This window comes from Sceloporus occidentalis, unplaced genomic scaffold, assembly GCF_023333645.1.
Source record: "Sceloporus occidentalis isolate IW3139 unplaced genomic scaffold, rSceOcc1.0.p SCAF_2, whole genome shotgun sequence".
Classification (NCBI taxonomy): Eukaryota; Metazoa; Chordata; class Lepidosauria; order Squamata; family Phrynosomatidae; genus Sceloporus; species Sceloporus occidentalis.
In genome coordinates, this window is record NW_028316982.1 from 141,993,510 (window position 1) to 142,015,911 (window position 22,402).

The 22,402-nt window shown below is 37.8% G+C and overlaps 1 protein-coding gene across 2 annotated transcripts in view; it reads right to left on the minus strand.

Annotated features, from left to right (window-relative positions):
* The window catches only part of KLHL1 (kelch like family member 1), a 193,180-nt gene that overhangs the window by 3,518 nt on the left and 167,260 nt on the right, over nt 1–22,402 (minus strand). For both annotated transcript variants that reach the window (XM_089507962.1, XM_089507961.1), the window contains exons 8-9: nt 17,166–17,328; nt 2,922–3,134 (exon numbers count right to left, since the gene is read on the minus strand). In XM_089507962.1, coding sequence (XP_089364088.1) covers nt 2,922–3,134; nt 17,166–17,328 — 376 coding nt within the window. The remainder of the gene's footprint in view (nt 1–2,921; nt 3,135–17,165; nt 17,329–22,402) is intronic.

Sequence of the window (22,402 nt, forward strand, 5' to 3'; positions counted from 1 at the left end):
TTCTGGTAATGAGGAAACTTCTTTCATTTCTGAATCCTGGACTGAAACCTAGTTAATCTACACAATACAGTGCTCAAGAGATTGCTCTCCTGCACATGCCTATTGTATGGCTACCCCTGCTGTACGGCCCAAACAGATTTTCATTCAATATAAACTCCCTTTGGTAGACATCTCTTAAGTATGGAAAGAAAATTATGAAAGTATTTTTAAAAGTATGAAAATATTATGTTGCAACAAAGTACCTTCACATTTTTCAAACAACATGTAAAGGGAACTTGTAGTACCCTTGAGAGTAACTGGAAGAGAGAAGCTGGTGGTATGAGCTTTGATACACTTGAGCATATACTCAAGTCTACAAAAGTTTATACTTATCAGCTTCTTTCTTTCAGTTTGCTGCATTCACACTGCAGAAATAATCCATTTTGTCATCACTTTAACTGCCAAAACTGACTGCTATAGAATATTGGGAATTGTAGTTGTGTGAGACATTTAACTTTCTCTGTCAGACATTTAACTTCCTCTGGTGCCACAACACACCTCAGTTCCCAAAATTCCAGAGAATGGACAGTTAAAGTGGTGTGAAACTGTATTATTTCTGCAATGTGGATGCAACTTTAAGGCTGGAACAGACTGGTCTGAAAAGCTGGCTTCCATGCATCTTGGGGGCATAGCATTTGGATGCCACATGCCCCATGATGCCCAGAAGCTGGCCAGCATGATCACATGAGGTCAGCTTCAAGCCAATCTAAGGGCATGGTGTTTAGAGGTCGCATGCTGCCAGAGTGCATGGAAGCCAGCCCAAATAGGAGTGGCCCTTAGTCTTAAGCGTGCTACAAGATCCCTTTTCATACTGATTTTCAAACTAACATGGCTATATCTTTGAATCTCTCCAACAAGATAAAGATGCACATCTCAGAGATACCCTAGTATTCTTAGCATACATGAAACACTAATTATCAAAATTATCATCTACTTTCAGAAAATACATTACGAAGATATAATTTGGATTTCATTTTATGATGTAATTACTACCTAAAGCGTTTTTCTCATTTCATTATTAATTTTGGATTGGATGTTTGACATTTTTAATCCTCAGCCTTGTAATAAAACTGTCAATATTTTACAAATATTAATCCAAATCTCAAATGAATATTAATGTGAAGTTATTTTGCTAGACATCTATAGCAATTACTTCACTATATATATGACGATAAGTGTTATGAGGGCTTTTAAGAAATGAAAAACTCCAAAGCCTTTCCCCCTTGCCTTCAGCCCAGCAGTTCAAAATTGATTTCTTATTGTATTCAGGAACTTTATAGTATCTCCTGTTTCACCCTGGGGCACATCAAGTTATTACAAAGATGAAGCGTACTGCCATTTTCTTAGCAGAAGAAATAACACTACAAAATGAAGGCAACATTTCAACTACTATACTCATTTCTTTTCTATCCTGTTTTGGGAAGTTCTAAGTATTCTACTAGTCCCTTGATATTTGTTTATTAAAAATGATTTTTTTTAAAAAAGGTTATTTTTATTTAGACAGTGTTTTTCTTTTTTGTGTTTTTGCAGGCATTCACCTTGGCTCTTGTCAGCTGAAAGACAGTCTCAACACAATTAAAGTTTACAGTACTAGGGCATGTGAAAATAAAACATTTGCTAATGGTAATTGTACAATGCCCATTAGCCACAGACCTAACAATGAACTTGAAGCCAATTTTCTTTTTTAGCCTTTAGTTGAAGGGCAAATAAAAAGTAAAGTAACAACCACAAAACAATTCATCTTGGATGAGGAGATGTAACGTAAGAGTTCCACCCAGGCAGAATTATACCCTAACTCCTACTCCTAGACATATAAATATTGGTTAAGTTTCTTCTCAAAGGTAGGAATGAGTAATTTCAGTAAATTTGTTTCCGCTGTGGGAAAGTATTTGAAAAATATGCAGTTTTCCAAGGCCATTTTCAATTCGGGAGTTATTCTGTACAAAATTTGCACATGGTTGTTTTGCACAGAAAACAGAATTTTCCATATGGAAAATAATATTTCAAGGCTGCAATATTGCTTCCTGAACAGAAAATGCTGTTTTTGGCACAGAAAATAACCATTATATACATCACCCACATGTAAATTTTATACAGAATCAACCCCCAATTATAGCATTTTCTATAAAGAAAATAGCATTTTCCATGAAGGATTAATATTGTGCATTGGAATATTATTTTCCATGCAGAAAATGTTGTTTCCTGTGCAGAAATCCTGTTTTCTGTGCAAAGCAACTACATCCAAATTTTGTGCAGAATAAGTCCTGGACTGCAAAGATTCTCTTCAGTCCAGAGATCTTCTTGTCAGGGATTATCAGCACCCCAAAACGTGTTTTTGACCATTTTCAGAATATGTTTGACTATTATTTTTGTCCCTACCCCTATCCCAGGCTTCATTTTGCTTTTGCATCCCACCCACTATGGCTATTTAGTGATTATTGGAGAGTGAGTGCTAAGGAGAAAGTCCTGGAGAATGCTTTCATCATTTGGATTCTAGATATAAGAAAATTGGTTGATGCTGAGACAGCATAGGGCAGGAAGGTTTTGTGAGGATTGGGATTTCTGCAAGCAAGGTAATGACCTCCTCCCTTTGCAAACAAACAAACAAACAAACAAAAGCCACAAATCAATGTTATGTTGGCATATGCCACTAATACAATTCTGTTTAATGCCTTCACAGAATGTAGAACAGTCAATTATTAAAAATGTAGAAGGCAGAGACAATATGAATAAGAAAATTAATAGACTCTATGGTTTTTGTTCTTATTTTCCCGAAGTAAACAACAAATAAATATGTCCCCCAAGAAAAGTCATATTTATGGGTATATATATTATAACTTCCACTTAGAAATGTCATATGTCAACACATACAGGATGGATACCTTTCAACATAATCCAGCAACCTGGAGCAATGGTTAGAAGCAGGGGCATCGTGCCCTCCAACTGCATAGAGGAAACCATCACAGGTAGCCACGCCAACTCCTCCTCTTCTCTTACACATTGGAGCACACATGTTCCATTTGTTTGTGTGGGGATCATAATACTCCATTGAACTCAAACAAGAACTGCCATCTCGACCTCCAACAGAGTATAACCTAAAATAAATCATATACATTTCTAAGCATAACATGAAATAATGGAAACCAAATTGTGCATGAAGACTTAGATGAATTTAGTTTGTTAAAATAAATGTACAATCAGATGGGAATTCTCTCAAGTGAACCTTCCTTCTATGCCTACTTCTCATCTCCTATTCTTGCTCCTTACAAATGGGGATCATTCAAAATGGAGAGGAAAAGAGGAATCTGGAAACCTGTTTCCTAATACAAAAGATATTTCTTTCAAACTTGAAAACTAATTGTATAGCACACAATAGGGAGAAGACATATACATCTGTTCACTCTTCCCTAATCTTCCCATATCCTATTCTTCCCGATAGAAGACAAATTAGTTATGGTATAATATATGCTATAAAAAATTAAAAAAATCAGCAACTCACACCACATAGTTTTAACAAAGGGATGGGTGGTTGAAATCATTATTTTTTATTCTAGAATAGGGATGAAAAGAATATTTGAACAGATTTGAAAAATGAATGAAAAACATGAGAGAAGAAATCCTGAGGAGAAAAATCCTGGAGTAAAGAAAATCTTTGCAGTTTAGGATTTAGTCTGCACAAAATTTGCATTTTATTCACAGAATACAACATTTCACAGAATCACAGAATCACAGAATCCCCACAGAAAACAACATTTATGCATTCTGTACAGAAAAAGCTTTCCCCTACACATAAAATGCTGCAGTTGAGGACATGCCACGTGTTTGATTTGTATTGAAAACAGCATTTTCAGCATGAAAATAACTTTTCCATGCATAAATATTGTTTTATGTGCATACAATGCTGTTTCCAGCCCATAAAATGATCTTTCCTCTACAAAGCAAAATGTGTGAGTTTTGTGCTGAACAAGTCCCAAATTGTGCATAGGTTTTGAAAACTGTGTAGTTTTTCTTGCAGTGGGTAGAAAATTGCTAAAACTATTATTTGCTTCCTTCATGAAGAAATCACCCTCAGGAACTCATGAAGTTACCATATAGACTTGCATGACTCGACAAGTTCTACATTTTCCTTACACATCCTAGAGATACCAACTAGTGCCTCAGAAAAAGAATACCTGGAACAAGCCTTGGATATCACCCCCAAGGAATTTCCTTGGCCATGGAGTAAAAAAGATTGTACATTCACCCATTGTGAGAGGGTATCAGCACCAAAGGACACAGGGAGACCCATGTTAATAAAGTATATTAATAAGGGTGAAAGAAACATCAATTTATTCACGAGTCAGAGGATGTCTCAGAATGACTACAGCTTCTTCTGGCTCCTAACACAGACCTTGCGTTCTTGTTTTCTTATCTCCACTGCATATAACCTTAGCTACATTTTTTACTCTTCTTTTGGCTTCAGCTGACAACTGGAGTGCTTTTTGAGGTTTGACATTGTATTGCATCAATTTCTTTTTACTTCTCAGACCTGCAAATTGGCAAGAAAGAACCAACCCAGAAAAACATAGTCCTGGCCTAGATGAAGGTGACTGACTGAATTATTAGTGTTCCACGGCAGCAACAAAAGCATCTGCAAAAACAAGGAGCGCATCTGCATGCAACTCACTTCTTGTTCACCTGACCGAGGACAGAAAACTAGCCAGCAGGCTTTGTTACTCATGACTGAATGTGTGGCTTTGAATTATTCTTGTGGCTTCCAATATCCTGCTAATAGGCTGACATCACACCACTCACTAGAATGCCAGGCATAAAGGTGGAATACAAACACCTACAAAGCCATTTCTGATAAGTGATGCACAAATCATTCATACACTAAAAGTGTATATATCTAACATAATTGTTGTGTCCGTTGGGGGTAATGTTATACATGCTCATCTAATTTCTATAAACTTTGGGAAATGCTCAAGCTGCTAGGCAATTCCCTCTTGTGTTGAAATGGTGGCTTTTTGTCTTCATAAGGAACAACACCCAGAGAATAAATTCAACATTACAGATGAAGGACAGGGGCTGAGTGCCAGTTATTTGCTTTAGGGCATCTAATGAATTTGTGGAAGGGAAATCAAGTCCTGATCCACCACTGAATCCCTTGGGCCTCAATTCTATACACATCACCTGTCAGTTCTATTGAACTCATTTTTGAGTATACATGTACGGGATTGCACTGTAAATCACTTATACTATACCAGATCTCACTTTAATTGGTTAATGAAGGAAATTAGTATTCATTATATCTACCCTGTGACATACTTTGTGACAAGGTACTGGAGGATTACATGTCATTCATGAAAAAAGAAAGCAAGCAAGAAAAGAAATCACTTACAACTACTTAGTATTGCAGTGATAAAATTACCCAGTAACTAAAATTCTAATTCCATTTGGAAACTAGCTCCCAGGTAAATAAAACATAACTGGTTCCTTCCTACATCAGCGCACATGCAGAAATTATCCTGATTGCATTCTATGTTGACAGAAGAAATACATTTCTTATAAGAAATCTCTCACAGTTTGTTGCCTATTGTCCAGTGCCTAGAAAATAGTAGAAGTTATAGAAATGTGGACTGTTTAAAAGTCCAAGCACTGAGCAATTTGGGATGCAAAGCTTTATAACAGTAGAAGACTGACACACTTGGAAGCTTTTATTGTCCTATGCACATCATGAATTTTGAGCTAGTTAAATGCACGTGTAACATTTCATTGTTAATTAAGCTGTACTCTCTACCATTGTATTGCTCCTCCTGCTGCTCTAACTACTGAAACTGCTACTAAACAATATTTTCTGGCTGTATGATAGGCTAAGATGCATTCCAGTTTTATTTCCACATACAGAAGATACCAGTTACTGAAATCAAGAAATCTGAAAGAGATACCTAACAGTATTTGTTGTTGTTGTGTGCCTTCAAGTCATTACCAACTTATGGCGACCCTATCATGGGGTTTTCTTGGCAGGTTTATTCAGAGGGGGATTTGCCATTGCCATTCTCTGAGGCTGAGAGCATGTGACTTGCCCAAGGTAACTCAGTGGCCAAGCTGGGAATCATACACTGGTCTCCAGAATCATAGTCCAATACCCAAACCACTGCCATGCCAGTGTACTGACTGATAAGTTAATTTACAAATCATAGAACCACAAGAGAGCTAAAATAATTATCATATTAAAAATTCCCTTCACAACAAAACTATTTCTTCACACAATCTAAGAGCTCTAGAATAAGAAAAGAGTGCAGCATCTCAGACTTCTTGTTGGATTCTTTAGAGCTCTTCTAAATATTGCTAATTTATGAAGGCAATGACTGGAAATTACATGCACTGCTCTTGAAATGATGCTTTCAAAAGTGCCAAGCACATTTAGCAATGGGAACCTAGACACCATTATTTCGAAGACATTCCTAATATATTCAGAGGGGCTTCCTCCCAAGTAATAGTGTTTGTAGTCAAAGGAAACATGAGATCTGAAGACAACTCAAAAATCAATATTTTTGGAGAGTATTCAACTAGTTGAATAGGCCCCTCTCTTTCTAGTTTTCATTTAGTAGACATGTCTTCTCATTTCACAATCTATCATTATAAGATTTGTACAATAAACACTGAAACAAGGAAAACTATAGAATTCTTCTTCAAAAGCTGAATGGGGGAATCACTCCATTAATAAGCTGAGAGTTACTTGCCAAGCAGCATGTTACAACAGATTCCTTCCTTACATCATGGTGGTAGGCAGCTTGTTTATACTTGTTTTTGTAAGCAAACATATCATCTGTCTATTCCATTTCATAAGAGATCATTAGCTACCTCAAGGCATTTCAGGGATTTTATTCTCTGGCAGACCAGTCATTTTGGATACAATTGTCATCCTCTTTGTTCTTTGGGAAAACACTGAGCACATCATTTTCTATTGAGAACCTTTTTTAAAAGGTTTTCAATGGAAGGATTTCTTTTTCATCCCCCCTCTGAAAAGTGAGGCATACAGGTGATGTACTTCAGAGCATAAGAAAGGCCATCCTGGATCACATCAAAGGAATGTCTACTCTTCCACTGTGCTTCCACAACCTACTGGCCTTAAGCTGCTCAGAAGCAGGACATGCTTTGTTTTGAATCGTGTCTTCATTGAGTTTCCAAGATATAAGACATTCAAATATTGTTTACCAGTGTTATCTTCTGCTCAGTGCTAAAAAGAGTCTCCCTGGTCCAAAATGCACTGCAGAAATAATCCAGTTTGAGACTACTTTAACTGCCCTGGTTCAATGACAGGGAATTCTAAGAACTGCAGTATTGGAAGACATTTAGCCTTGTTTGTCAGAGAGCTTTAGTACCACAATAAACTACAATAACCAGGATTCCCTGGACCTGAGTCAGGGCAATTAAAGCAGTCTCAAACTGGATTATTTCTGCAGTGTATTTTGGACCTCTGCCTCTGTCTATAAGAGATCCTTCATTAATGTCACTTCCCATGACTGGTGTTGCCCAGAGGTCTCCCTTCCAGAGTTCTGTCATCATCACTGGAACCATAAATTCTCTTACACTGATGTGCTGTTAGTCCCTGAAGAGGATGGACATACACGGGGAGACAAACATGGGCAATCTTGGGTGACCCAACTAGGAGTCTAGACTCTGATGTTATTGCTCTCAGTTCCCATGACACTCTCAAATCCCCTCACCGTATTAAGGTGTAAGTCCAAGAAGGAGAAGTTAAAATGACTAAATTGAGGCTATTGTACTTGGGACATAACATGGGAAAACAGAACTAACTGGAAAACACAAACATTCTGGAGAAAGTTGAAGGCATACGGAAAAGAGGAAGACTGCAATATAGATGGATTGACTCAACAAAGGAACCACAGTTTTGAGTTAGCAAGACCTGTGAAGGGTGGTTAATAAAATATCTTGGAGGTTTTATCATCCACAGAATCATCATAAACTGAAATCAATTTGATGGTGCATAGCAACAACCACAACAAGCACAATACAGTTGTACTGTCCCTCCATATTCCCTAACTGTTATTTAGAGGCATGCTGCCTCTGACACTAAAGACAATACACTGCCTTCATGACTGGTAGCTATTAATAGCCTTATCTTCCATCAGTATGTCTAATTCAATTTTAAATGTTCTTTGTTACACGCTGTAGTAGGGAACACACTAAGTTAATTTTGTAGTATGTGAATAAGTGTTCCCTTTCATCTGACCTGAATCTCTGAGCATTCAGGTTAATTGGAAGACCCCAGGTTCCCAACACTGTACAAAGTACAGTATAACATACACAAAAGCTACTAGTAAGCTTTTAAAATGTGGTTTAATAGGGGTATATCTGGTTTTGGTGCCAAATGGGATGGACACTATCCAGTTTGTTTGCACCGAAGTGAGGTTTGGGCCATGCATTATCTAGTCACCCCACTGAGAGGCTGGACGAAGACTGTTTTATTTGGCCCATGAAGACAGGGCCTCAAGGTCCAAAATGTTAGGAAAGTGCACCTTTCAAGGGCCATGCTCCTCAAGATTCAGTGTTGGTGATATCTAAAGAGTATGATGGAAACATGAACCTGTATGTGTCAAAAGCAAGTTCCTTTCAGGCTTTGCTCCAGGTAAGTTGAGAGAAGATTTCAGAATAAGATAACCTTCCAGTTAACTTACAAAAGCTCTCACTCATTGTGAGGATGTAAGGCCTTATTTAATATTTTCTTTCTCATACCCCAATCCAAAATAACATTGGAGAAAAATCCATTCATTCATTTAGAGTTCCAGTGACTCTTTTACTGCCTCTGTAGATAGCTTGCTTAGCAGGTTTCAGCTCCACTCAGAATCTGCTCATTCAGAAAGAAGATATGATGTGAAGACTATACTGAGCACACACTGAGCCTTTCAGGATCTGCACTCTAGGTTTAGGCATTTATGAGAAAAGGTGTTAAAGATCAAGCTCACCCACTGAATTATGAATGAGCCCTGATGATTCAGTTAGAAGTAAATGTCACCAGAGGTTTTTATCATATGATGAATTGAAGGCAGAAAAGCAAAACCCCTGCAATCGGTCATAAAGCAGCAGAGAATGGTGTGTGTTTTAAAATACAAACAATAACTTGCTTTCTTAGGCTAAACACTATTTTTATATTGAAAAAAACCATGTATTTCCATTTATGCAACCGTGTAGATAAAAAATATTAGTACTTCAAGACTGACCAATGTCTTCCTCCCCCCCCCAAAAAAAAAAAAATTAACAAAATGAACAACATATTCAATTTTCATAAAACCAGGCCTTAATGAATTAATATCCTGCCTTTGTCCCAGCATGGCATATAGTATTTTAATAGTACAATAAATTCAAAAATCTGTCAGTGCAAACATTAAAACACAATGACTTCCTTATCCACAGATTTTTTTATCCACGGATTCATGCATCCACAGCTTGAAAATATTCCAAAAAAGTATAAATTGCAAATAGCAACCCTTGATTTTCCATTTTATCTAAGGGACACCATTTTGCTGTTTCATTGTATTTAATGGGACTTGAGCATCCACACATTTTGTTATCCATGGGGGCTCCTGGAACCAAACCCCAGCAGATAAAAAGGACCCACTGTATTACTTCAGAATGCAGATGGTGGTGATGGATTGACATTTTAAATGATCCTACAATTGGGAGGGGAAAAAAACCCTGCAAGATGTTTTTAAAAAGTGTATTCCAGGCACAAAGCCAAACAAAATGTATTCCCCCTGGTTTTCTAGTTGCAACTGAGGCACAAACAACTATATCCACAATGTAGATGTTTTTCATTGTTCTTAGTTGTAGTGTTAACATTTATCACTTTTCAGTGCTACATTTCTTAATTTATTTCACACCTAGATTACAATTAAATAAAGATTGCTGAAAATACTAGTCTATGCTTTCTTATGTGTTATGTGTCCATGTCATATGCATGCTTGCTACAGTGGGGGTTCTGTGGTGATTTCACCACTTTTGCTATGAAACTGTGGGGTATATTTCACCCTATCTAGAGAACAGTTATACATGTCACAAGATATATTCATCTGTGACATATAGTTGCCGGTTCTCAGGATACTAGCTGAAGTCTCTCGAAATTACTATGGTACTCCAGCCTCACATTTTTGTTATCAAAGGTTTATTCTTCTAAACTAACTATTAATATAAATTAATAGATAAAATGTAAGTTAAAGTAAGCATATTCTGAGACTGCATCTGTACTGCAGAAATAACCCAGGTTGACACCACTTTAACTGCCATGGCTCAACACTCTGTCACATAACATCTCTTGAGGCCTTTAAAAAAAGCCATCAAGACGGATCTCTTCCAGTGCACATTCCCCGACATGGACCCTCTCCACTGTCCCACAACTATGCCTTCTTTGACTCTCCCTTAAACCATCTCATTGTAATGGGGATTAAATTTTATTGTAATTTTTATTGTGATTTTAATAACTGATATTTATGCTGTTGTATTTTAAATTGTGGATTAGGGATTGTGTTATTATTTTACTATGTTTTATTTTTATTGTAACTCGCCCGATCCTCTGGGAAGAGGCGGGCTAATAATAATAATAATAATAATAATGTTAAAGTGGTGTCAAACTGGATGTTGAACAGTGTGGATGCAATCTAAATTGAATTTAATTATTTTAGGGTGACATTATTTAGGAAAAGAGTATATAACTGGTGTACAGCTCTATGAGCACACTATAATTATTATGTATTTATTAGTAGCATTAGCCAGTCTGCTAGTAGGCCCTGACCAACTATTTCTTGTATATAACATTTGTTTAGGAGGTAGTATAGAAAAGAAGATAGTATAGGATGTAGTATAGAAAAGGGATGTGATGGCTTAATAAGGGATGTGGTGGCTTAGTGGTTAAGACAGCAGCTCTGATAATTGGAAGATCAGAAAGTTGGCAGTTTGAGGCCTGAGTGCTGCATGATGGGGTGAGCTCCTGTCACTAGTCCCAGCTTCTGCCAACTTAGCAGTTCAAGAGTATGCAAATGCAAGTAGATAGATAGGTACCACTTAAATGGGAAGGTAACAGCATTCGGTGCAGTCATGATGGCCACATGACCACCAAAGCAGTCCTCGGACAATGCTGGTTCCTCAGCTTAGAAATGGAGATGAACACTGCCCTCTACAGTTGGTTATGACTAGATATTCATGTCAAGGAACTACCTTTATGTAACCTTTATAGAAAATCCACACACACACCCTCTCTCACGCACAGAGTTATGCAACTGTCTGATAGCACAACTCTGTGAGTTCAACATAGCTTCCCTCTTGTCTTGGACTATGGTTCAGAATTCTCAGAGAATGGAAAACTCCTGACCTGGCAACCCAAATGCATATGAAGAACTGGAAAAGATATGTCAATGTATATCACTGACAAAGAGATAAACATATCTCCCCCCCACCACCACCACACACACAAATACACACATACAGCTATGCTACTTAGCCTGAGATTCGTAATACCTGCATACTTTTGTGGCATTTTGGTTAATCTTTAAAATAAAATAAAATAAAAATTAGGTCCAGAAAAACATACTATGTGCTCTGCTAAAGTGGAGTTTCATTATTCTTAAGTGCCAGAAAATGTTTTGAGAAAGCCCTGGTCCCACAAACACCTTTTAGTTCAGTTTAGTTTCAGGAATTTTTGTGAAGTAAAAGCAGAGAGATCTTTAGTGGGGGGGGGGGGGGAAGAGGGGGACACAGACTTTCTAAGAAGCTTTTAAAAGAATGTGACAATGAGGCAGCAGGAAGAGAACTGAAAGTGTGGGAGAAGTGAGAAACAGCAAGGGGAAAATAATGATGTAATAGAAGGAAAGCCCTCACTTTATGTGTGTGCATATATATTAAATGTGGAGTTATTAGCCTACACAGTAGAAGGGAACCAAAAAGGTTGGAAAGATGATTTCTTAAGGGTATAATATGATAAATGATAAAGGGAAGAAAATGGCATGCGGCCAAAATGTGCATCTCGTCAGTTCATGGCAGGAACATCTGCCCATACCTGCCCTTACACATTTAAAAGCAATTTCTGTTCTTTTCCTCCCAAGCAGCAAATTCCTTTTATAGAGCAACCACACAAATAGAATCGTGTTCTGACCCTTGTGAAAGGTTAATGTGACTGCCACAGGTTACAGAGTGAAGGAATTCAGCATCTGCTGACTTTAAAAGCAAAGCTTCCTTTAGTTTACCAGGTGCAGGATTGCACAACAATATCATAATAGCCATTTGCTACTTCTGTATAATTAACAGATATTCCAAAAATGGCTAAAATTGTACAGACAATACTATGATGGTGTATTATTTATATACCACCTCAAGATCTTGTGCATGTACTATCCATTCGCTGTCTACATACTACCCAAGTCATTCTTTATGATGTTCGCCAACTTTTCATACACTATGAGTGCATACAATCTTTCAAACAATAACAAAAGAGGAGAGACCATACTAGCAGGTGTTCCTTGGAGCCTATTATATGCAGCTTTGGATCAAGGAGGGTAACAATGTTTTGCTTCTAAGTACTGTCTAACTTTGTGCTAAAGAGGGAATATATAGAGTGGATGCTTTGCTGACCTTGAAACTTGGAAGTTTTGTCTCAGAATGAATTTCAACAGGGATAAATGTAAGGTACTTACTTAAGCAGGAAAAAATGCAATGCATAGATACAGGATAGGGGACATCTGGATTGACATCAGTACATGTGAAAGCCATTTAGGAGTCCTAGTAGACCACATGTTGAACATGAGTCAACAGTGTGTTGCAACAGCTAAAAAGGCCAATGCAATTCTAGGCTACATCAATAGAAGTATAGTGTCTATATCAAGGGAAGTAATAGTGCCCCTCTACTCTGCTTCAGTCAGACCTCACCTGGAATACTGTGTCCAGTTCTGGACACCAAAATTAAAAAAAAATGTTGATAAGCGGGAGCGTGTTCAGAGGAGGATGACCAAAATGGTGAAGAGTCAGGAAACCATGACCTACAAAAAGAGACTTAGGGAGCTGGGTATATTTAGTCTGGAGAGGTTAAGAGGTGATATGATAATCCTGTTTAAATATTTGAAGGGGTGTCATATTGTGGAGGAAGCAAGCTTGTTTTCTGCTGCTCCAGAGTACACAGCCTGGAACAATGGATGCAAGCTACAGGAAAAGAGATGCCACCCCAACATTAGGAGGAACTTCCTGACAGTAAGGGCTGTTTGACATTGGAACATTCTCCCTCGGAGTGTAGTGGAGTCTCCTTCCTTCGAAGTCTTTAAACAGAGGCTGGATGGCCATCTGTCAGAGGTGCTTTGATTGTGATTTCCTGCATGGCTGGGAGTTTGGATTGGATGGCCCTTGTGATCTATTCCATTTCTATGATTCTAAGATTCTATTAGTCTAAGTCTTTAAATCTGCATTACCATTGAAAACAATGGTAGCATAATGGTTACCAAACTACACTGGGACTTGGAAGAACCCACTTCTAGTATCCACTGTCTTACAATGCTCACAGGATTATTTTGGGGCAGTCTCTCTCTCAACCTGACCTACCTCACAGGGATATTTGTACACTCAAAAAATCTGACTGGAAGAAGATAAGACATAAATGCATTTCATAAATAAATTAACAGTTTTCTTAAACAAAATGCAGTGGCAACTTCAGTTCTAGATCATGCCTATTTCCCCCATTTTGGGCAGAGATTCCAATACAAAGCAGCCAGTGTGTGAGCATCCATGAATTCAGCCCCAAAGATATTAAAGCTCTGCATACATCCAAAGCAAATAATGTACAAAGCTTGAAGGAGAACCATCCCCTCTGTGTATGGGAAAAGGGCATGCCCATTTACTTGGGCAGTAATCAATACCTACCCCTCATATTTCATAAAACACTAACTGCCTCTAGGGCTATAAAATACTTGAAAGCATATCTTTGAGATGAAATGGATCGATAAAGGGCAGAGTTTTTTTCTTTAGTGATTCTGAAGGACAGGGAACTGAGGAGATCTCCTGCAAAATGCATCATACCTGTGGCTTTCAAACCCTCACCCAGTAGGAAACCGGTCTGCTTCATATGGTCAAGAAGCTAGAAGCTATTTATGCTCAAAATTTCTATCAGCAATGCTTCATTAAAACAAGATAAAGGTGAGCTCTTTTACTTTCAAAAGCACATATGCAAAATTAGGTAAAAATGGAATGGAAAAAGAATCCATTCTATTGGGAGTTTCAAAAACCATAGATCATTTTTAAAGCACCATAATAGGAAGATTTAGTAAAGTAATAATGTGCATCGCTTTGATATAAGCAGAACTTTTAATAATTAAATCTCTCTGAAAAAAATGTATCCCCTTCACTTTATTCTGGGTTTTATGGCCTTTCCTACAGCCTTATTTGCTCTACTGAAAAAAAGATCAGGTGAGTAAATACACTGTGAAAGTGGAGTGATTTCAGAACACTTTTCCCCTTAAATGTCAATGTTTCACTGAACAGCAAATTATTTAAAAGCAGGTGTCTTCTGTATTTCCACTTCATTGTAGCTCCATTTTGAACAGCCTTTTACCTCCTAAGATGCTTAGTGGGCACCTCCCTTTCAAAAACATACAAACCAGCAATAGCACTATATGGAGAAGTCATCATATGGGAAGTTCACTCGCGTTACACAGTGAGTGAGATATAAAAAGACACAATACTTTTGTAGGGCTTTCAGTGCTGAAGCATCAGGACTTTCCACCCATCTGAGGTTAGCTGCTATCCTTAAAATAGCTGGAAGTTGGAGAATAGGGCAGAGTTAAATTTTATAGTAATAATGACATGTTATGAACTAACACCGTTGCAATTTGAATTATCTGGTGGTTGCTTGGCTTTGGAGTGGCAATTAAAACCTCTTGGCTTTATAAAAGATGTGTCCCTGTTGGAGATAAAAATCACTGTAACTGATATGATTCAACACAGGCACCTGAATTTTTGGATTCTCCTTGGGTGGGTGTATTTGGAGACCTTGAGAGTTCCAAATAACTAAATATTTGTAATTAATTCCATTCCCTAAAACTGAAGGTGCACATATTCTATTATTATAAATTAATGAGAGATAACTCCAGATGATACATGCCCCAACACCACCCCCAGGGTACCATGATGCCGCACGCTGCCTCACATGGCATGAGGCATTATGGCACTCCTCTGGTGGTGTCCATACAACGCAGCCCTGAAGGAACACCTTATAGCTGCACCGCTGCAGCTATGGCACTCTTTTGAGGGCACAAAAAGGAGCCGCTTTTTGAAGCTCCTTTTTATGCCCTCGAAAGACAAGATCAGGACCACTGGATGCAGTTGTCATGACCCCGATCCAGTTAGTGGCACAGTGGTTAAATGTCTGTACTGCAGCCACTTGCTCACAAACCATAAGGTTGTGAATTCAATACCAGCAAAAGGGCTCAAGCTCGACTCAGGCTTGTATCCTTCCAAGGTTGCTAAAAGGAGTACCCTGATTGTTGGGGGCAATCATCTTACACTTTGTAAACTGCTTAGGGAGTGCTTAGGTGCACTGATAAGCGGTATAAAAATGTACTTGCTATTGCTATTGCTAGGAAAGGAGTGATGTCCCGCTACCCCTTAAGGGTTGTATGTACAGCCCCTTCCATTCTTTTGCAGTGTAACTGTAATTTTGTGTCCATGGAATAAAAGGGGAATCATGCTTGTTCTAGGAAGCAAAGTGTTTTGGATCAGCCCTAGGACTTAACTCCTAAGAAACATGTACTGGAATGGAAACTGCACTAGAAATGATAACCTGCTATATGTGCCTTTCATGTTTTATGTTTGAGAGTGTTAAGTTAACAATTTTGTCAAGTCATTTTTCTGTTTCAATGATGCTTTGTTTTCAGATTTTTGTTATGCTTCAGTGCTGTATTTAGAAAAAAAAAATCTTTTTCCTCATTAAAATATGGAATAAAACTGACCTTGAACACCAGTTTATTTGTATGTATGCTCACATCCACACGGACGAAAGTTATCAAGTTATTTCCATATGTTTTAAAATCTACCTATTAAATTCACAGTTTTTCAGTGTGCTTAGCTATGTACAAAACAAAACCCAAAACAAAGGGAGAATTTTTCTGAGGGTTTAACAATGTACTTATGAGATCATTTAGTAAATCTACATTTTAGCTGACTGGCTGCTTATGGTCAAAAAATTATAGGAACAATATTCTTTTAGGCCAAGAATAAAGTTGTGCAGTCAAAGCAGATCTGTCCACTTGAGCTATTCTTGAACATTTCAGCAGCATGGTGACTTCGTGCAGTAGAGTAATGTCAATTAGAAAGTTAACTATAGTTTATGGATGAATGGACAGTATGAGGTCAGTCACAATGTCCTAGGAAGAGAAGAGTTATTTTTAGATACAGTTTAAAAAGAAAGGGGTGGAATTTAAAAGTTATGTGCTTAATAATACATTTATTAGGTATGTGATAAATTTATCATTAAGAACTAACAGCTAAGTACTGTTTTATTATATAGTCCTAAACAAAAAGCCCTCATAATACCACATTGTATGTCATCGTGCTAGTAAAGTAAAGGCGGCACCAATAGAACAACATGTACCCATCTTCCAACTGCACACACCATGCCTGGTAAAGATATATAACAGACATTAACACCTGAAAGGGGCCATGAAAGGAGAATCTCTGTGCTGCTCGATACACTTTGTGTGATCTTGTGCTCCATGTATGCATATGAAAACCTCTTGAAAATATCAATATGATGGAACATCAAGTAGTGTAGGATTTAATGTTTAGACTGAGGGGACAGGAGGAATGAAGAAAGATGATAGTACAAACTATATTTCATCTAGCCAAATTTTACATCCCTTCAAACTTTTAAAAAACAATTGTGAGATTTATTTTCAATTACCCACAAACTACATTTCTCCAGGTTATGTTCCTGATATAAGCTATTTCAGTTGTGCATGTAAAAGAACACTGAGTGTTGACATCCAGAGAAAACTGGTGGTGAATACTGAAATCTGGCCAATAGAAAGAAACACAGAAATGCTTAGATGTGAACGTTTGAAATTCATTACAATTTTATCCCCTCTACTCACTTGCCATTTAATGCTGCCACACCGACTGTGCTTCTAGCAATAGACATACTGGCTACAAATGTCCACTGTTGACTTTGGGGGTCCCACCTCTCAACCGTATTCAAATAGCTCCAGCCATCATGGCCTCCCACAGCATAAATTGGTCCTTCAAGAACGGTAACACCTGAAAAGAAAAGAGAAAGAAGGAGAAAAAAAAGACAACCATATATCAAGTAATTCAAACAAAAGATTTATAGAGTGGAACCAAGAAGTGGCAGGTGTGTGAGATATCAAGACAGAAAGTCAAGCTGTCTCATGCATGGTAGTTCAGTCCCTATTTGATAATGCACAGAATGACAGAAATAATAGATATGCTATACAGTCAGCTTGCTGTATCAGCGGATTATTGATCCATGGATTCGATCACCCATGGATCTCTATGCCCCATATTATTTAATAGTGATGTATGTATTCAGATGTGCAAATGTCACCATCCATTGAATAATATGGTGAATGATTGACTGCATTCCCCCCCCCCCCCCATCCATGGAGGAGCCAAGCACTGGACCTTCAATGATGGGAAGGTTCCAGTGTACTAACATGGAGGAACTGCCAGTATAAACTATGACTTGCATGTTCATCTTTACAAGATTTGCATGGCATTATTTACAACATTACTTTTCCATTTATTTTTGCACTTGTTAAAGGGGTGTCTCTTAGGTTTGATAAGCAAATGGCATAAACTTTGAACATTTCCTTTTTAAGGAATACTCTTACAGTAGTTATATACAGGCCATTCTTACATGCAAAGTTGCAAGTTGTACTACAGTTTCTCCAAAGCTTGGATTAAAAAGTTACAAGTTAAACCTGATTCCTGTAATTAGTTACTTAGGGGTGAAACAAAGTCAGAGTTTAAAGTCAATATTTTTAAAAAAGCTAAGTTATGTTATTGGTGTAATGAAATGCAATTGCTAATTATCTTCCAACATTCCCTTTAAGAGCTATTTAAGAGGCGTTTTGATAGGAAATGTTCAAGGTTTATGCTATTTGCTTATCAAACCTAAGGGATACCCCTTTAAAAAGTGTAAAAATAAATAGAAAAGTAATGAACAGTGTGCAAGTAATGTAGTGAGTTAACTTTATCATCCTAGGAATAAGTACTAGGAATAGGTTACTTTTAAAAAATGCAGTAAATAACAGAACAAATGGCTTTTCAAAGCAACTTTCATAGCTCTGTGTGTCTCCCTTTTTATATATTTCCAAAACTATTTAAATGAGATCCATCAACACGTGAAGCACAGGAAACCTGCTCCAACTGATTCTCCTTGGAAGTTCCTCAGTCCACCATCCTTACAGGTAACATAATTTTACCAGTGCTGCTATTGTTCTCCTCATGTAAGGCCTTTTTGGTGGGGAACTTGGAAAGATGGGATGGGGAACTTGGAGGAAGGAGTGGGAGGCAATAGGGGCAGGATGCAGGTCATGAATTGAGTCAGGCCCTGTTCTGAGAGGTCTAACTATGGAGACTAGAGAAAGCTCAGTTTTCTGGCCACTTCACTCCTTGAAGTGTTACAACAGCTCTATCAAAAACATATGAATTTTCTTGCTGGATAAAAGTAAAGCCAGAAGTCCAGTGTTCTCTTTCCAGGAGGGGACAACCAGATTCTTTAGGTCACTTCCAATCAAGGAAGGAAGGTAATGGTTTGTTCTGTCATTTGTCTCCAGGATCTACTGTTTATAGGTGTATATTTTTTTAAACATGGCAGTTCCATTTATGTGTTATGACTGATGATTTTGGATAAGTCTGTCCTGTGTTTTCAGCTCCCCTCCCAAGTATGCATATTGTGGCACTTACAGGAGGCACCTTTTCGCAGACATAGGAATTTTTCACAAGGAAGGCAAGCATAATTAAATCTTGATTAAATCATGGAAATAATGCAATCGGTGGGAAGATTATCACACCCTGCACGCTTCTCCTGTTCATCTCCTGTGCATAAACCCATTCCCTCATTTGCATGCAAGTACAGGTTAATCTTGGATTCTGCACATGATAACAGCATTTTGATTGTGAAAACTATTTGTGCAATTGTGAGTTAATCATAGGTTCTTACCATTTTAACCATTTTAACCCAATTTTCCCTGTGTGACAAATTCCTTAAAGATAAATAGGTCACGAGTTCTGAATTATTCTTTTAAAGAATTCCAACTTTTATAATGTTAATGGCATTGGTAGCTTTAAATATATCTCAAATCTCACTCCTTGAGCCAGCTGGAGATTGAGGGGCGGTACAGCCCGCCGTGAACCGGCAGTCTACATTCACCCGTTTTAACTCTGGAGGGATGGCACAACCCCCAAACTGGGCACTGTCCCTCTGGAGTAAAAAGAACCTGGTGTTTCTAGGTTCTTTGGTAGCGATGGAGTGACATTGTGAGTGTGCCATTGGTGCACTCGTGACTTAAGCAATGCCTGGCGATGTGCCAATGCTGTGTGTCGCTTATGTCAAAATGGACATAACACCGTCATTACTCCTCTGCTACGCCATGCTAGGGTTAGGGACCATGTGGTTGGTGTGTGGTCCCTAACCCTAGTATTTGCACCAGCACGGCGCATTCAGCCCATCTCTTCCAGGCCTGATTTTCTGAGGCAAAGCAGTAGTACGAGACCCAACTATTCCAGAGATAACCAAGTCTAAAAATCCTCCTTTTCTTCAAGCAAACTTTTCACCTCATTTCTTTTAAATAGCCAGAACTCCAATTATTTTTGTGAAACCTACAGTGGAATGTCAAACTGTCATACCTATTAGCACATGGATGCGTTTTGGTTCTATGACCAAATGTACAACTTTATATAAATATCTCTCTCTCTCTCTCTCTCTCTCTCACACACACACACACACACACACACACACACACACACAGCCTAGTAAGTACACCTGGAAGTGAGACAGACTTGTGTGGGATTTTAAAAAAGCTAGCTGCCTCCACTATTGCTCTTTGATTCCAAGCTTTAGCTGCATCTACACTACAGAATTAATGCATTGCGACCTTGGCTTAATTGCCATGACTCAATGTTATGGAACTCTGGGATTTGTAGTTTTGAGAGATATTTAACCTTCTCTGTCAGATTGCTCTTGTGCCACAACTACTACAAATATTTGGATTTCATAGGATGTATCCATGACAGTTAAAGCAGTGTCAAAAGTGCATTAATTCTACAGTGTGGCAGCAGCCTTTTAGCAGCTACTAAATACCTAGAGTCCATGACAACATCTAATTATTTTTATTATTAATATTTTTATTAGAGGTTTTTGGCTGAAAGATGTAATACAGTTGTATATTGAGTTTGATAATATCTTAATAGTATATTAATATGGCAAAATAGTTCTATCCTAGAAGAATATATAATTCCCTGTGACCATTCACTGTGAACAAAAGTGGGGGTTGGTGTTGAGGGTATGCTGCAAATGTAGGCAGGTGGGAAAGTGTGATCATCTTAATCTTGTTTAGAGATCTGGTGGGGAGATCAGCACAATAATTCATGGCATAGCAGTATTCTGAATGGTAAGATTAGTATTATATTTTTTTTACATAATTCAACTACTGAGGCACAATAATTGCTTTGTCCTTCCATTAAACACAAAGAATGAAATTATCAAACTAAACGTGCAACCTCTTTTTACATACTTTAGCATAACTGTTCTGTCAAACTACGCAAGACACAGCTTTTGGGTTTTTTTGCCTATAGGGTCATTGGCCAGTCTCTTTTCCTTTATCAAACACTTATCCCACTTTAATTTTTGCTTCACTAGATTTCCTCCTCCAAATTCAGTTTCATATATTTCTTAGATTCACTGATAGTGGTAGCCGCACATTATGTCAGCCATTTTAATTCTTTTTTGTTACTATTTGTGAATCTCCAGTTTTATTAGAAGTCAGTTGAAAGTTCTTTTGATTTTTTAAGCTCAGAAAATGAGGCACTGGATATATATTAGGGATGGAAAGACTATCTGAAAATATGTGAGAGATGACAAAAAAGTGGGGATTTTTGAGTATCAAGAAAACCTGGCAAGAAGTATCAAGCCATGATAAGAATCTTTGCACTCCAGGATATTCTAGATAAAATTCATACATGATGGTTTTGTGAAGAAAACAGCATTTTCTGCACAGGAAGCCACATTTTTCATTGTGAAAATAGATTGTATGCACAGAATGTGTGTGTGTGTGTGTGTGTGTAGAGAAAGAGAGAAAGTGCTATTTCCTGCACATGAAATGTTGTTTTCTGCAAACAAACAATAAAAAAATCTCACAAGCCACTTGTGTGCAGAATAAATAAAATACGGATGCTTCTAATGGTAAGTGGAATGTGGGATGAAATTTCTCATCCTTATTCATAGACTGCCCCTCTAATTCTGCAGACTGTGAACATAGTGATAGCTGAATACACAATTCTGATTTGGCCTTGAACCCTTCGAAGTATGACTCCTTTTATTTACAGAAATAGCATTATGACAAAATGCAGATATTATTTTCCTCCACATATCTGATAAATGAAATGCGCTTTTGTGCTACAGTTGGACTTATATTTCACAAATCTCTGAATCTTCTTTAGGGGTAGATAATGGAAATAATTATGCACCCTAACAGAAATCTCCCATCCTGTGTTTTTATATGTCACTTTATCGAAATCTCACTAGATCTATATTTCTGAAGAATTTCCAAAGGCAGCCCCATGTAAAGCATGTTGAAGTAGTCCAAACAGGATGTAATCAAGGCATATGTCACCACAACCAGATATGACATCTTAAGGAACAGGTGCAACTTGAACACTGGTTTAAACAGTGCAAATACACACCTGGACACAGATCCAAGTCCAGGAGTATACCCAAACTGCTAACTTGAGATTTTAGGGGGAGTGTAGCGCCATTCAGCTGAATCCCTATTCCCTGTTCTGTTTGCCTTTGCCCTCCTCTGACACTGAGAAAGTATAACTTGTCTAAAGTCACCCCATGAGTTTTCATGGCTGAGTGAGGATTCAAACCCTGGTCTCAAGAACTGTAGTCCAAAACTCAAATCACTGTGCCACACTGGCTCCTTAATCTGTGTGCTTTAGGTTATTTAGATTTAACAATGCATGAATTAATTTTCATTTGAAGCTAACAGTACCAGCTTCAGTCACTAGATGGCAAACTTGCCTAATCAACATATAAGTGGAAATTTGATGCAATCTGAAGCCTTGGGAGAGTTAATTGAGGGATAAG